Source organism: Pristis pectinata, chromosome 4, assembly GCF_009764475.1.
Source record: "Pristis pectinata isolate sPriPec2 chromosome 4, sPriPec2.1.pri, whole genome shotgun sequence".
Taxonomy (NCBI): Eukaryota; Metazoa; Chordata; class Chondrichthyes; order Rhinopristiformes; family Pristidae; genus Pristis; species Pristis pectinata.
In genome coordinates this window covers 28,721,001-28,738,206 of record NC_067408.1, presented here as the reverse complement: position 1 = coordinate 28,738,206, position 17,206 = coordinate 28,721,001, and the positions used below count along the sequence as shown (strand labels likewise).

The following is a 17,206-nucleotide window of genomic DNA, read 5'->3' as shown; positions in this document are numbered from 1 at the left end:
AACGGTTTGGAAATTCATCTTATAAAAATTTCTTTGGTTAAAACTCCAGTAATAACTCATCTGGCAGTTGCTTTTTTTTCATTTGGTGTGATGTAGTTATCACCAGCAAGGCCAACATTTATTACACATCCTTAATTGCCCCTCAGAAGGCAGCGGTGAGCTATTGCCTTGAACTGCTACAGCACTTGTTGCAAGTGCTCCCACAGCACTGTTATGTATTTTGTTCCTGCATTTTGACCCAACAATGATAGAGTGACATGTATTTCCGTGGAAGAAATATTTGCAAGACACCAAGTCAATTAAGCTCAATGGTGAGATCAAGAGGGATGGTCTCGTCTCTCTCTACGAGTTTATTGCTGCAATGTTTTGATAAAATCACTATCTAGTGGATAATGAATGTGAATACCACCATCCAGTGTATTTTGTAAGTGGGGCAATTGTATCTGGTTTGCCAGTAAAGTGTACAAGGTGGTCCTCAAGTTTTGACATTTAACCTTAGACTCCCTGGGTCTTTTAGTATGGAAGAGAATATGCAATCCACCTTGTACATTACTGTAAATCATTTTGAAGGCTTTGCTGAACAAGTATTAGTCTTATGTTCAATGACAGCATTTACTTTTGTCAATCTACAATTTCAGATATGAATCACAGACAAGATGAAAACAGGTTAACTGTCTAACTTAAACTAAGAAATTGTTTGGCAAGGTCAATGTCCTGCACCTCGGTGACTGTGTGTCAGAAGTATAAATTGTACCTGAAATCTCTGATAAGAGGAGAAAACAATGAATAAAATGTCTCAAACCAGCAAAATTTCTGAACTATTCACTATGATAGATTATTTGCACCTTTTAAATTAATAATCAACAAGAAGGGATGAAGTTTGTGTTGTGCATGATAATGTGCATCAAGAGATGAACTTTGTGATGTGGATTTTGCAGGTGGCTATTTGCAGGACAATGAAAACAAATTCGCAAAAATAAAAATCTTCCTTCTATGAGTAATACTTTTGGCCAAATGTAAAATGCTCAAAAATATTTTGCTCATGACTGAAAGTACAGATATTTGAATAATATTGATAAATGTACAATGTCAACCCACTTTATGTTCAGATCCAAGTAATGTTGTTGGTGCAAATTTGATTTTATATTTTTCAGTGCAGTCGCAGTAAAATTATCTACATATTATTGATGTTGCAGAGCAGCCGGGAGAAAGCACTGCATCAGCAGTAGTGAAGTTGGGTGGTTTACATTTGAAGTGCAATGTTATAAGAACATCCTGTATCCCAAAGTAGTTTAAAAGCCCATTGATCTTGTGTATTATAATTAACATCTGCAGTCAATTTTTATTTGATGGGTAAAATAGATTACCAAGATTCACACTAATGCAACGATATTTGGAATGGGGAAGAATTTAGTTTGTGCAGTACTGAGAATGGGATCCATTTGATAGTTTGCCTCCAAAATAATGATGTAAAAACTGAATGTAATACTCCAGATGCGGCCTAATTGAAGTTTTATAAAGCTGCAGCATAATTTCCTGAACTCAATGCCTTGACTAATGAAGGCAAGCGTGCTATATGCCTTCTTTACCACCCTATTAACCTGTGTAGCCACTTTCAGGGAGCTATGAACTTGGACCCCAAGATCCCTCTGCTCATCAGCACTGTTAAGGGTCTTGCCATTAACAGTGTACTGTCTCTTTACATTTGATCTCCCAAGGTGCAACACTTCACACTTGGGCAGGTTAAACTCCACCTGCCATTTCTCCGCCCTTATCTGTAACTGAACAATATCCGGCTATATCCTTTGCCAGTCTTCTACGGTAGCTACAACACCACCAATCTTCGTATCACCTGCAAATTTACTAATCTATCCATGTACATTTTCATCCAGGTCATTTGTATACATCACAAACAGCAGATGTCCTGGTACGGATCTCTGAGGAATGCCACTAGTGACAGACCTCCAGCTAGAATAAGTCCCATTGACCACTACCCTCTGTCTTCAAGGGGCAAGCCAGTTCTGAATCCAAACGGCCAATTCACCTTGGATCCCATCCATCTTAATCTTTTGGATGAGCCTCCCATGAGCGACCTTGTCAAACACCTTACTAAAGTCCATGTAGACAACATCCACAGCTCTACCTTCATCAATCACCCTCGTCAAAAAACTCAATCATGTCAGTAAGGCACGACTTGCCCTGCACAAAGCCATGCTAACTATCCTTAATTAGGCTATGGTTTAACCAAATGCTCATAAATCCTATCCATAAGTATCCTTTCCAGTAACTTCCCTACCACTGACATGAGACTACAGGAAAAATATTGGAATAAATATCTATCTGTTGAAGATAGAAGAGATACTTTTCAGCTTTGTTGATGTTAGTGAGGAAATCTCTACACAGTTCATGTGATTTGGAGATACCACTGTTACATTTTTAACACCTGGATATTGACCATCATTTGTGCAGCCAGTCTCAAGTCAGTAGTACAAATACCATCCACACCAATACTGTGTAAACCAGAGAAAAGAGAGGAACATTTTGATGCCAGGATGATTAGATATGTGAACATTTTCATAGTTTTCTGCATGGCATGCTACATCAATCCCTTCAGAACAAAACTTGGTATTAGACTTAAACATTACTTTGAAGAATACATTTGTGATTCCAATCTGAATAGCTGATGGAAAAAGCAATTCATCAATCTGAAGATAATCAAATTTAATAGATTTTTCATCTCAGTGCCTTCTTGGGAAATTAGATAAATCTTGATAGTTAAAGGTAATATGTTGGATTGTATCTTGCTGATTAATGTAATTCTACTGAACGCCACAGTCATCTTTGCCCCTGAACCCTTCTTTCCATTCAAAGAGTCAGAGAGTTGTACATCACAGAAACAGGACCTTCAGCTCAAACTTGTCCATGCCGACCTGATCTTCTGCCTAGTCTCACCTACCTGTACCTGGACCATATCCCTCCAAACCCCTCCCATCATGTACCTATCCAACCTTTCTTAAATGTTACAATTGAACCCACATCTTCCACTGACAGGTCATTCCACACTCGCACCACCCTCTGAGTGAAGAAGTTCCCCCTCAGATTCCCCTTATATATTTCACCTTTCACCCTAAACCTATGTCCTCTAGTTCTAGTCTCACCCAACCTGAGGGGAAAAAGCCTGCATGCATTCACCTTATCTATACCCCTCTTAATTTTGTATACCTCTATAAAATCTCCCCTCATTCACCTGTTGCTCCAGGGAATAAAGTCTAACCTATTCAACCTTTCACTATAACTTAGGTCCTCAAGTCCCAGCAACATCCTTGTAAATTTTCTCTGCACTCTTTCAATCTTTCCTGTAGGTAGGTGATCATAACTGCACACAATAATCCAAATTTGGCCTCACTAACGTCTTGTACAACTTCAACATAACATCCCAGCTCTTGTACCCAATGCCCTGATTTATGAAGGCTAAAGTGCCAAAAGCTCCCTTTATGACCCTATCTACCTGTGACGCCACTTTCAAGGAATTATGGATCTGTATTCCCAGGTCCCTTTTGTTCTACTGCACACCTCAGAGCCCTAGCTTTGACTGTATAAGTCTTCCAAAAGTGCATCACCTCACATTTGTCTGCATTAAATTCCATCTGCTATTTTTCAGCCCATTTTCCTAGCTGGGTCAAGATCACTGCAAGCTTTGATAGCCTTCCTCACTGTCCACTATACCCCCAATCTTGGTGTCATCCTCAAATTTGCTGATCCAGTTTACCACATTATTATCAAACTCATTAATATAGACAATAAACAACAATGGACCCAGCACCGATCCCTGCGGCACCCCACCAGACACAGGCCTCCAGTTAGAGAGACAACCATCTCCTACCACTCTCTGGCTTCTCCCGCTAAGCCAATGTTGAATCAACTGGCCACCTCATCCTGAATGCTAAGCGACTTAACCTTCTGGACCAGCCTCCCATGCGGGACTTTGTCAAAGGCCTTGTTAAAGTCCATGTAGACAACGTCCACCATCTTTCCCTCATTGACCTATTTGGTAACTTCCTCGAAGAACTCTATAAGATTGATTAGACATGACCTACCATGCACAAAGCCATGTTGACTATCCCTAATCAGGCCCTGTCTATCCAAATATTCATATATCCTGTCTCTTAGAATACCTTCCAATAATTTACCCAAGACTGACGTCAGGCTCACCAGCCTATAATTTCTTGGCTTATTCTTAGAGCCTTTTTTGAACAACAGAACAACATTAGCTATCCTCCAGTCCTCCAGAGCCTCACCCGTGGCTATGGACATTTTAAATATCTCTGCCAGGGCCCTTGTACTTTCTGCACTAGCCTCCCACAAGGTCCAAGGGGGACACCTTGTCTGGCCCTGGGAATTTATCCGCCTTCATTCGCTTCAAGACAACTAGCACCTTCTCTTCCGTAATCCGGATACGGTTCATGACCTCACTACTCTTTTGCCTCAGTTCTAAAGTCTCTGTCTCCAGAGTAAATATGGATGCAAAAAATTCATTTAAGATCTTCCCTATCTCTTTCGACTCCATAGTCCCATATCCCTCTAAACCTTTCCTATCCACGTACCTGTTCAAATGTATTTTAAATGTTGTAATTGTAACTGTGCCTACCACTTCCTCTGGCAGCTCATTCTGCATACTCACCACCTTCTGTGTGAAAAAATTGCCCCTCAAGTGCCCTTTAAATCTTCCCCTATCACCTTAAATCTATGTCCTCTTGTTTGAGACTCCCCTAACCTGGGGAAAAATAAGACTGTGACCAGTCACCTTATCCATGCCCCTCATGACTTTATATACCTCTTCAAGATCACCCCTCAGCCTCCTTTGCTCCAGAGAAAAAAGCCCCAGCCTATCTGGACTCTCCTTATCTGATAACTGGGGACTAGTCAGACCTGATCTGACACTCCAGTTATGGCAGCAGCATTGTAAGAAAGAAGGCAACACCTTGCCACGTGGCGTAATATTCACAGCCACTTGGTTGGATACTGATATTTTGCATGACTCCAATGTTATCTTGGAAGAAGTATCTGGACACAAATAAGTAGAAAGCAGGCTTGGGTAAAGGGTACCCAGGGTATTATCTCGCCAAAGGGCAAGGATGCACATAGGTTCTGCTGGAAAAGGCTCAGATGAGTGCCACGAAAGGCTGATAATACATGCACAATGTATCACTTGACACATTGGCTGGTTTGCCAGAAAGCCTGAGTGCAATTCCAAGAAGCAGGGGAAGTCTTGCTCTGACCTTTTGCATGGGGTTACACAGATCTTAAAGCCTTTGTTTTCTAGCATGGAAATGGTAGTCAGCTCTGTTTTAACATTGGTGATCTGACTCTGATGCTGCATCTGATATCTGCATTCAGCTACCCAACATCTCAATGCTGCAATGGAAAATCAAACAGCTGCTGTTGTGGCTTTGCACACCAGTGTTGTACAAGTCGTTATGCATATTAGTCGAGCAATCTGACCTTTAGCAGGTTACTTTTGAATGCTGAAATGGAAGCTTGAGTTGCTAATGTATCTGTCCAGGGACAGGCAGTGGCTCTGAGGACCATGAACCTGCTCTCCTCTCTCCCAATGACAGCATTCATATCCATCCACCAGTACACTTGCTGTTTCCTGTCAGATCCTGGGCCATTGTTTATGTCAACCTGCAGCCTTTCCCCTTTCAGTTCTAAAGCCATTGGACTTCCACCAGCTGCAGAGCCATTAGGAGAGCACCGCATTGAAGCAGAAGGGGAGGAAAAGCAATTTGGAAGACAGACACTGAGAGAAAACACAATGATTAGTTAATTCTGCAATAGTTGATGGTCATTGGGTTTTTTTGGATAGTGAAGGTATAAAAATGGTATGAGTAGTAGGCAGTGATATTCTAAGTTTTTGCATGTTGAGATGATGTTGATGATGTACAGAGGGAGGGTAAAATAAGATTTACAGTGGATGGACATAGAACAGTACAGCACAGGAACAGGCCCTTTGGCCCACAATGCGCCGAACATGATGCCAAATTAAGCTAAATCTCTTCTGCCTGTACATGATTCACATCCCTCTATTCATTGCATATGAATATGTCCATCTAACAGCCTCTTAAATGCTACTATCATATCTGCTTCCACTATCACCCCTGGCAGCCTGTTCCAGGCACCTATCACTCTCTGTGTATAAAAACTTGCCCTACACATCTCCTTTAAACGTTCCCCCTTTCACCTTAAATGCATGTCCTCTTGTATTTGACATTTCTACACTGGGAAAAAGATTTTGACTGTTTACACCATCTATGCTCTCATAATTTTATAAACTTCTATCAGGTCTCCCCACAGCCTTCAACGCTCCAGAGAAAACAACCCAAGTTTGTCCAACCTCTGCTTATAGCTCATACCCTCTAATCCAGGCACCATCCTGGTAAACCACTGTAAAAGTCGACCCGTGCTCTGTAATGAATCAGACAACAACAGAACCAAAGAACTTATGATTAATGCTTTACTGTTTTACGCTAGCAGGATTGAGGGGTACAGAGAAAGAGTAAACAATGTAATCCGAGCTCTGTATTAGTCTCACTCAAAGAAGTCTCGGTTACTACGTATCTTTATACTCATTTTCGTGGGAAAGCTTGGTGGGAAGCTGCACTTACTAAGGTAGTTGTTGACGTGAAACTTTTATCACAACAAGATACGTCTAACAAAGCTACATTCTCTCCCACTTGCACCTGGTCTGAGATCCAGATACAAACATTATCACCCCATGGCTGAAGTAATTCTTGACCCTGGGAAGATGCTGACAAAATGAAGCATACCATTAACCCTTACATTGCCAGTTGCTAACCCTTGCATTCCCAGCTATCTTTTACACCCCTTCTACAGCTTCTCCAAAACCTCTACATCCTTCCTGTAATGGGGTGACCAGAATTGCACACAATACTCCAAGTGCAGCCTTACCAAAGTTTTATATAGGTGCAACGTAACTTGCTTTCTCTTATACTCAAGCCTCAACCAATGAAGGCAAGCATGCTATACACCTTCTTTATCACCCTATCTACATGTGTGGCTACTTTTAGTGAGCTATGGACTTGGACCCCAAGATCCCTCTGTACATCAATGCTGTTAAGGGACTTGCCATTGACTGCAACCATTAAACTCCAACGTGCCATTTCTCTGCCCACATCCGTAACTGATCTATATTCTCCTGCATCCTTTGACAGCCCTCTAAACCATTCACAACTCCATTAATCTTTGTGTCGTCTGCAAACTTACTAACCCACCTATCGACACTTTGATCCAAGTCATTTATATATTTTACAAACAACAGAGGCCCTATATTACAACACCGATCCCTACGGAACACCACTGATCAGACTTCCAGCCAGAATAACACCCTTCCACCACTACCCTCTGTCTTTTACGGGCAAGCCAATTCTGAATCCAAACTACCAAGTTACTGTGGATCCCACACATCTTAATCTTCTATATCAGCCTACCATGAAGGACCTTGTCAAATGCCTTAATAAAATCCATGTAGACAACATCCACTGCCCTACCTCATCAATCACCTTCATCACCTCCTCAATAAACACAATCTGTGGCTTCAGGGACACTCATTACTGCAATTGTAACTGAATGGTTTCTTCCCACCTGATTTAGTGGCCATTCTTTACTGGCCTTGAGAAGGCAGTGTAAGTTCTTTGAACAACTGCTGTCCTCCTGGTGAAGGTACTCACACAATGCTGTTGGCTGTGGAGCTCCAGGATTTAGACTCAACAACGATAAAGGAACAGCAATATATTGCTAATGATATAGAGTTTTCTTACCAAAAGCTAATCAAAAAACATGTCATTTGTCACATGGTAAAGCCGGCATTATGCCAAACATTCAATTATGTCGTAAGTAATGCAACCTTCAACTTCTGTTAAGTAAATCTGGTGGTTGTGATAACTGTATGCAGTTTATGTAGATATATAATGGACATCTGGAATCCTTCAATGTGCCTGATAGCTCTCAAGAAGTTGGAATGTGAATTACCAGAGGAAAAACACATGGGACTGGCTCAAACTAATGGTTGGAGTCTGCATCCAATGCACTGGTTGACTTTTCATTAATGGACCGGGGAGCAAATAGGGAAGTTCTTGGTTGTCTATCCACTTCTATTCTTTTCACTTTGTTGTTCGGCTTCTCCTAATGGGAACTGACAGCTGTGTAATTCATATCTGGTATAGTTATTCTGATGACCTATCTCTTATTGTGCCAAGTATTCGCAACAACAGCTATCTCTAATTACCTTGTCACTGTCTTCAGCCAGGACTATAAATAACAGGAAAAGCCTGCAGATGTTAAATTGACTTTTCTAGCATTACCACCTGACTATATAGGTCATTGAAACGAGTGAAAAGGCCATCATAAACTAAAAATTATCTGACAACAGAGACAGACTGATCTGAGAGAGATTCACAATATATTAACAATTTAAATAAAGAAATCAACGTGTTAAGATATGTTGACTAAAAAAGTTAATTTTCTTTAAAAATTAAAAGTTATCTACCACGTTACGCCATTCCACAAATAATTGAAGGGTTGTTTTCCTGGAAATCTTTTAGTTCAGAGAAATTTCATAAATAGAAAAGCCTGGGTAAAATTAATTAAGGGTATTTTGGTACAACGTATTCCATGGAAAGTGGAGTGTTATTCGCTATAGTGAAAAATAGCTTTGTAAATCGAAGGCATGTATTCTAATGGTCTTTAGTAAAAACTTCAAAATCGAACATTTGCAACTCAAGGAATAAAACTTACACAAGTGAAAAGATTGCAGTTGCTTTGGTAATGTAAAATAAGTATTTTTTTATACATTGCAATTGCTATGTGAAACCATTCTTGTCCTGGACTTTAAAAGTTCTGCCGTAGGCAGTGGCTCATACCAGATGGTGGCTGAAAACCCAGCAGCAACCACAATCTGCCAGGCTAAATTGACCTTTAGTAGATGCAGTTGCTTTTCAAGTGGCAGAGTTCCAGTCACAACCAACGCTGATACTGAGTCTATGCTGTCTGGGCAAGAAAGGGCACAATTTCAGTGAAAAGCATATTGAATTGAGAGATCCAAACTTCTAACGTGTGTAAAGGAATGCTTTCTGATTTCACATGAATGGGTTAATAATTATGTCCTTACCTTAGGCTTCTGCATTAGAGGAAGTAGTTCCTATGTATCTACCCATGTCCATGAATAATCCCTGAATATTTTATATCCAAGGGAACAGAAGTCAAGTTTATGCAACCTGTTCTCATAATTCAGTCTGTTAACCCTCATTTTCATTTTGATCTGTACACCACACCAAGCCAATAGAGCCTTTCTGGTGAGGTGCAGTGATCAAAAATGCCCATCATAGTCATACAGCATTGAAACAGGCCATCCAACCCACCATGTCCATGATGACCATCCATATTAAGCCCATCTTGGGTGCCTGTGAAACAGCTTTCAGTGATTTGTGTACAATACCACATAAATACCTTTGTTTCTGGATAGTTACTAGTCTTCCATTCAGAATATATTTTTATTTATTTTCCCGGATCTAAAATCATTGACATTAGACTCCTCCACATTGAATTGTATGAAATGCCACTTTGCTTGCTTGCTCATTTAATCTATGTGACCTTACAACTTACTGTTGTCAGCTACACAAATTACTTTAACTCTCCTATTTCAGTAGCATTCACAAACATCAACGCACAAATCTCTACTCCTTCAACCATGCCATTGGGTAGCCAAGCTATGCCTTCAGCATCTTGGCAACTACTGATCCCATAATTGTAAAACACCTTCCATGTGAACCTCCATATTCCATTCAGTCAGAAGTAGAGAGCACCAAAGTATGGGCTGGAGAGCACTACTGGGACAGTAATTTTTGGACCCTAGAATAGTCCACATTAACACACAGGAAAATTCCAATTACCAAACATTTTTCACAGGTAAGCCAATAGAATAATATGAACACTAAAACTGGATTGAAGTCAAATCTGTGATAAAAATTTAATAAATAAAATTATAAGTTTGGGACAAGGTTGAAATTTCCCATGTTCTTTTGATATTCATACAAATATTAGAATTAAGAGCAGGAGTACACCACACTGCCCCTTATCCCTGCCATGCCATTCAGTGACCTGGAAGGATGTCGTTAAGCTGGAAAGGGCACAGAAAAGTTTTGCGAGGATGTTACTGGGACTGGGGAGCTTGTGTTATATGGAGAGGTTGGATAGGCTGGGACTTTTTTTCCCTGGAGCATAGGAGATTTATCAAATCATGAGGGGCATAGATAAGGTGGATGGTCACTGTCTTTCTCCCAGGGCAGGGTATCTAAAACTAGAGGGCATAGGTTTAAAATGAGAGCAGAAAGACTTAAAAGGTACCTGAGTGGCAATTTTTTCATGCAGAGGGTGGTTGTCAAATAGAATGAGCTGCCAGAGGAAGCTGTAGAGGTAGGTACAATTACAATATTTAAAAGACATCTGCACAGGTACATGGATAGAAAAGACCTAGCGGGATATGGGCCAAACGCAAGCAAAAGGGACTAGCTCAAATAAGCATCTTGGTCAGCATGGATGAGTTGCTTATCAACAATCTCGCCATCTCAGCCTTAAACATATTCAAATACTCTGCTTCTATCGTAGTTTGAGAAGTTTCAAGACACACGACTCAGAGAGAAAGAAACTCACCTCATCTCTATCATAAATGCGTGACCACTTACTTTTAAACAGTGACCCCTAATTCTAAATTCTAGCTATATCCCCTCCACATTCACCATGTCAAGACCTCTCACAACCTCGTATATTTCAATTGTTGCCTCTTGATTGACAGCTCAAATGCCATCTATAAATTTGCTGATGACAGTGCTGTTGTTGGCAGAATCTCAGATGGCGAAGAGGAGGCGTACAGGAGTGAGATAGGTCAGCTGGTTGAGTGGTGTTGCAACAACAACCTCGCACTCAATGTCAGCAAGACCAAGGAATTGATTGCGGACTTCAGGAAGGGAAAGTCGGGAGAACACACACCAGTCTTCATTGAGGGGTCAGCAATAGAAAGGGTGAGCAGCTTCAAGTTCCCAGGCATCAACATCTCAAGGGGATCCATCCTGTGCCCAACACATTGATGCAATCATGAAGAAGGCACGCCAGTGGCTCTACTTCATTAGGAGTTTGAGGAGATTTGGTATGTCACCAAAGACTCTTGAAAATTTCTACAGGTGTATGGTGGAGAACATTCTGACTGGTTGCATCACCGCCTGGTACGGAGGCTCCAATATGCAGGATCAAAAGAGGCTGCAGAGGGTTGTAGACTCAGCCAGCTCCATCACAGACACAACCCTCTCCGCCACCGAGGACATTTTCAAGAGGCAGTGCCTCAAGAAGTTGGCATCCGTTGTTAAGGACCCTCACCACCCAGGACATGCCTTCTTCACATTACTACCACTGGGGAGGAGGTACAGGAGCCTGAAGACCCACACCCAATGTTTCTGGAATAGCTTTTTCCCCTCCGCCATCAGATTTCTGAATGGTTGATGAACCCATGAATATTACCTCGTTATTCCTCTTTTGCACTATTTATTTTTGCAACTTATAGTAATTTTTAATGTCTTGCACTGTACTCTGCCGCTAAACAACAAATTTCATGATCTATATCAGCGATAATAAACCTGATTCTGATTCTTACTCCACTTAAGGCCAAAGGATACAAGCCGAGTCCACCCAACCTTTCCTCATAAGACAACCTGTCCATTACAGGTATTTGTATAATAAACTTTCTCTGAACTGCTTCCAATGCATTAACATCTTTCGTTAAATAAGGAGACTTTATTACTACACATTATTCCAGATTTGGTCTCACAATGCCCAATATAACTGAAGCATAACATTCTTTTGGATTCATTCTGCCAGCTTTCCTAATTACTTGCTGTACCTGCACACAAGCTTTTTGTGAATCAGGACACCAGTTCCTCTGCATCTCAGAGCTCTGCAGTATCACTGTGGAGATAATGTGCTTTTTTTTTTCATTTTTCGTGGCAAAATGAACAATATTACCTTTTCCCACATACATTCCATTGCGAATGTTTGTCCACTTACCTAACCTGTCCCTGTCCCTTTGTGGCCTCCTTATGTTCTCTTCTCAACCAACTTTCTACCTATCTTTTTTTTCTCAGCAAATGTAACAACCATGCTTCATGGGGCCTTCATCAAGTGTCTTATTAATCCAGAATGAATCCCTGTGGCATGCTCGTTACAACCAGAAAAAAGACCCATTTATGCCCACGATATTTCCCGTTAGCCAGCCAATCCTCTATCCAAGCCAAAATGTTACTTCCTATATTTTCTGTAATAACCTTTGATACACATCTTATTAAATGCCATAGTAAATATTGCGAAAGGAACAATTAATAAATAGGGCTCAAGTTTGCGGAACGAGGTTACAGAGTAGAATAAAATATCACAATTAATTAACATCACAGTTTTCCCTCTTTCAGAAACATGAACAATTTAAAAATAATTCAGTCCATCATGTAATGGTTGTTCCTCATCTGAGATATTTGTCCAGCTCAGATTGGCTTTGCCTTTTTATAATGATTTTGTGAGCATCAACATCTTATCTGGTGGAACTCAATATATTGCCCCAAGGAACCGCGTATAATACCACATTCCATTTTCTTTGAATCCATCTTCCCTTTCCAGTCTATTGTGTAACTGTATATTTATAAACTATATTTAAAAGTATACCGAGAAGCCAATTAAATTTTGCAACATTTAAATCAATGAAAGACTTTATTTATAAAACTTAATTCTAAAATAAGACAGCTACAGGCAGTCCCCAAGTTACGACAGGTTTCCACTCCTGAGAACTGTTTGTAACCCAAAGTGCTCGTAAGTCAAATGAACAAAAACAGTGCATGGGAGAGGATCACAGAAGCAGCTGTGATAGGAGAGCGAGCAGGTATGGGAAGGGAGGCACCAGCCGGCCTCACTGACTCAGCGAGTGAGCCTATTCAGCACCCCCAGCTCTGCTCGGTTCGACCCATTCCCCGATTGTTGTGGCTCTGGTGGGGGGAGTGGAGGGAGGAATAGGGAGAGAAGGCACACAGAAATGCCCCGCTCCCACTCGGCAGAAGATGCCTACAGCCCCGCAGCATCTGACAAATCTATCCCTATCCATCCCACTAGTCTCCCAAATGCTCATTCATGTGTACGGGCTGTCCATAAGTCGGGCATTCATAACCCAGAGAGGACGTGTATTTAAATTTTTCATTTAATAAATGCTGGATTTTTATCTTACGTTCCATCCAAAATTAGGCGTGTAGCAGTAGGATCACTGAATGAGCAGATTGGTCCACTGGCAATGCTTTCATCTCTAAAGCAGAAGATTCAGAGCTCATGCTCCACTCTAAGGAGATAAGCACGTGTTCCAGGCCGATAACCTATGATAATATTGCGATAATGCTGCATTATCGGCTGTGCCATCTTTTGTCTGAGGCAGTACATAAGATCCCAACTGCCTGCCTTGGCAAACATTAGGATCCTAGTCAAGATTATACCTCAGTCAAGATCTCCAATTTATGAACTAGTTAATCATCCTACTGCTGGTCTTGAAACTTTGTTGTGTGTAAACTGGATGTCAAATTTGTAATAATGGTAAATTATGTGAAATAATGGATATGGGCATCTCAAAGTAGAAAGATCACCAGGCCTGGGTGGATGAAATATATTCCGGGGGTCGGCAGAAGCAAGCAAATAGCAGAGGCTCTGACCATCACTGTCCATTCCTCTCTTGCTTGAGGCATGTTGTTGAAGGAATAGAAACCTGCTAATGCAGTACTAGTGTTTTAACAAGTGAGAAGGCAGCACAGCATGTGGGAAGATTACTGGAAAAATATTAATCAGTCTGATTGGTCATTAAGAAAGACACAGGTTAATCAAGGACTGTGGATCATGTGACCATGTATTTGCTATGGAAAGGTTGTATCAGGCTGAAAATGACTGAATTTTTTGAAGAGGCAACAGGGAGGGCTGATGAGGGTGGATCATGCAGATTTCAGCAAGATATCAGCAAGATAAGGTCCTGTGTGGTAGGTTGATCAGAGGGAAAGTTTAAAATTAAGTTGAAAAAGGCTGAAATGCAGATACAAAGGGTAATAGTTGACATACGTTATATCGCCCAGAAAGGTGTTTGCAGTGAGACTTTGCAGGGCTCAGTACTAAGTTCCTTGCTTTTAATGGCATATATCAATTGTTTTGACAAATGTGGGAGGCATAACTATGGAGTTTGCAGACAATACAAAAATTGGCTGTGTGGTCGATAAGAAGGAAGTAAGTTGTTGATGGCAGGAAGACATCAGTGAACATCCAGCTAAGAAAAAGCAAATGGAATTTAATCTGGAGAGGTGTGAAATAATGCATTTGTAGAAAGCAAAGAAAATGTCAGGATAGCGAGAAATGAGGAGGAACAGAAGTACCTTGAAGGTAGCATACCATATGAACAATATGGTGAAAGGATACTTTCCTTTATTGGCACAAAATGCGAGAGCAAAGAAGTCACCTGAGAGCTTTCTAAAGCTTACCACAGCTAGAGTACCCTATGTATGCAGAAAATGCTGGAGAGCAGATTGCCTAATATCCACCTTTCCATGTTCAGAGATTGCACAGTAAGGGCCTTTGAATGGGATTGCAGTTCTACCATGTGATGCTTTGGATGCCATACTCTAAAGAATGTTGGAGCCTTGCTTCTGCACAATAAATTGATGAAGTCTTCTCACACAGACTGTGAAAACATACACTGAAGTACTTCTGATGCATAGAGTTTACAGTTTCTTCAGGTTACCTCTTAAAGTTGAATGAGTTGCATCTCTCCCTTCAATTCTAGCTTTGATCCCCTCTGGAAGAAAATAAAAAAAGAAATGAATAGAAGCTGGATGTGTGAAATGAATTTTAAATAATCAAAGGTTGAATCTTCTTTGCAATACATAGCATCTTTTTTAACCAAAATGTGCGATCTATTTAATACGTAGAGAACAGCATAAAAATTCACACTACAAAACAATTAAAAGATTATATACATCTATAAAAGGTGGCATAATTTGCATTAACTTATTAAGGCAAAAAGGCATGCTTCCTGGAACATCAGTCAGAAAATTGTGCAAAACTAATAGCAGATGTGGATATTTATTGCTCCTTTATGTCGATTTTTACAGGTACTTAGAGAATTGTTTTGAAATTACCTGAGATGCTCCTCACAGCAAGTATTGTGAAATTAATTTTAAGCACAGCAATTAGCATTTAAATTATTCCCGCATTAAAACAATGTAATATCATTAACCACGACTAATTGTTACTTTCAGTACAATCCAGGAGAATGAAGTTTCCTAAAGTATTAGCTTAAGTGATAAAATATTTCTCCAATGATTGTGATGTGTAAATATTCTTCTTAATCAGAAACAATAGTTTGCAAATGCTTTTACACCTTTCTAGAAAAACTTGTAAAAGCTGACCTCAGATAATGTGAATATTTGCCAAAAACATGACAAAACTTAATTTATATTGGGGTTATGGATTTCTCATGGATTAAATGACAAGAATACTTAACCTTATACTATGCTTATTGGCAATAAACTTATACCTGGTAATCTCTTGGTTCTGAAAATGGGAGTAGTTTATGAGAAGGTCAATAAACCACCCAATAGCAGTGAAAGTCACAAACAATTTTAACTCCATTAGTTTAGCTTCAAGTAAATTTCCCAACTAAAACCAGTCAAAAGTGGGGCAGATGGTATTTAAAATTTAACAAGATGAAACACTTGGAATTGCTTTGAGCCAGAAGTACTGAGTGAATGATCCTTCTAGATGTTCTTCTGATCTTCCCACAGATGCTGAGTTCTTCCAGCAGATTGTTTGGTGCTATCTATTGACATTTACTCATCAATAACTTGCTCACTCATGCTTAGTTTGGGCTCCGTCAGGTTTGGCTCCAAATATCATTAAAACCATGGTCCAAATATGGACAAAAGAACTGAATTCTAGAGGTGAGGTGAGAGTGGTTGGATTTACATTCAAGTCAAAACAGAGGAGGTTGTTGGTGTTCATTTATTTTAGCCATTGGATTTTGTTACAGGTTACAAGGATTGAATCATCTCAGCCACAAGGCATCACATAACTAAAGAGTCAGCATTAAACTGTAGGCAGATAAGATGTACTTCATATACGCAAGGCATGGTTATCTGAGCATTTGTGTGAAAGAAATTGTTCTATTTCAATAGAGAGACTGAAGCAAACTTGAGGAGAACAAACACGAGGATGAAATTATGAACAAGGAATGTAGTGAATAAGGCTTCAGTCTTGCAAGAAAAATTGAACAGGAATGTTAAACCCTCAAATACAAGAGGAAAGAACATTTATGCACTTTGTTTGGAGCTAAATAAACCAGTGTACAGAAAGTTCACTGGTTTGAACTGCTAACTCCTTTGTTGCCTCTCGATAGATGAAGTCTGACCTGCCAAATCTTTCAAACATTTTGTGCATTTATGTCAGATTGTCAACATTTTTGCTTTCATTCTTTATTTAATGTCATAAGAGTAGGTGCAAAAGCCTTTAGAAATTTGAATTTATTAAAATTCCTGGAATCAAGCATGTTAGTTTGTGGTAGAATAGAGTTATAAAAATAAAGTTTCAAGGAGAGAGAGGAGGTAGATATAATTTCTGGTCTCCATGGCTTAATCCAGTGGACTCATGAAAAAGGTCCAGCTAGAGCCAACACTTTCCCGATAGAAGAAAGGTAAAAACAGGGCTTCTTCGATTTACAGACACTCTGTTTACTAAGTTTTGCTAACACCATTGACTCTTTGTGGTACATGTCCTTGATTTAGGAATCTATTTCTTGCTTGCCCCTCTGGTCATGGGAATGCACCACACCAGAAAGCCCACTATGCATTTTGTCCATCCCTTTCGATTTATGAAATTTTCCTATCAAAGCATTTACCATTTGTAAATCAAACAATACGTATATGAAAAGTTTCACAATGACAAAATATTAAATTGTTAAATTTATTAAGAAGTCTTTATTATTTGCAATCATTTGCTATCATAGTTTTACTCAAAATGGATTAACTGACATGGTCTGTTGCTTTTTGAGCAACATGACAGCCACAAGCTTTATAAA

At 40.0% G+C, this 17,206-nt stretch overlaps 1 protein-coding gene across 3 annotated transcripts in view; it reads right to left on the bottom strand.

The window, feature by feature from the left end:
- The window catches only part of spock1 (SPARC (osteonectin), cwcv and kazal like domains proteoglycan 1), a 356,391-nt gene that overhangs the window by 28,836 nt on the left and 310,349 nt on the right, over nt 1–17,206 (bottom strand). For all 3 annotated transcript variants that reach the window (XM_052014789.1, XM_052014788.1, XM_052014790.1), the window contains exon 7: nt 14,876–14,929. In XM_052014789.1, the coding sequence (XP_051870749.1) occupies nt 14,876–14,929 (54 nt within the window). The remainder of the gene's footprint in view (nt 1–14,875; nt 14,930–17,206) is intronic.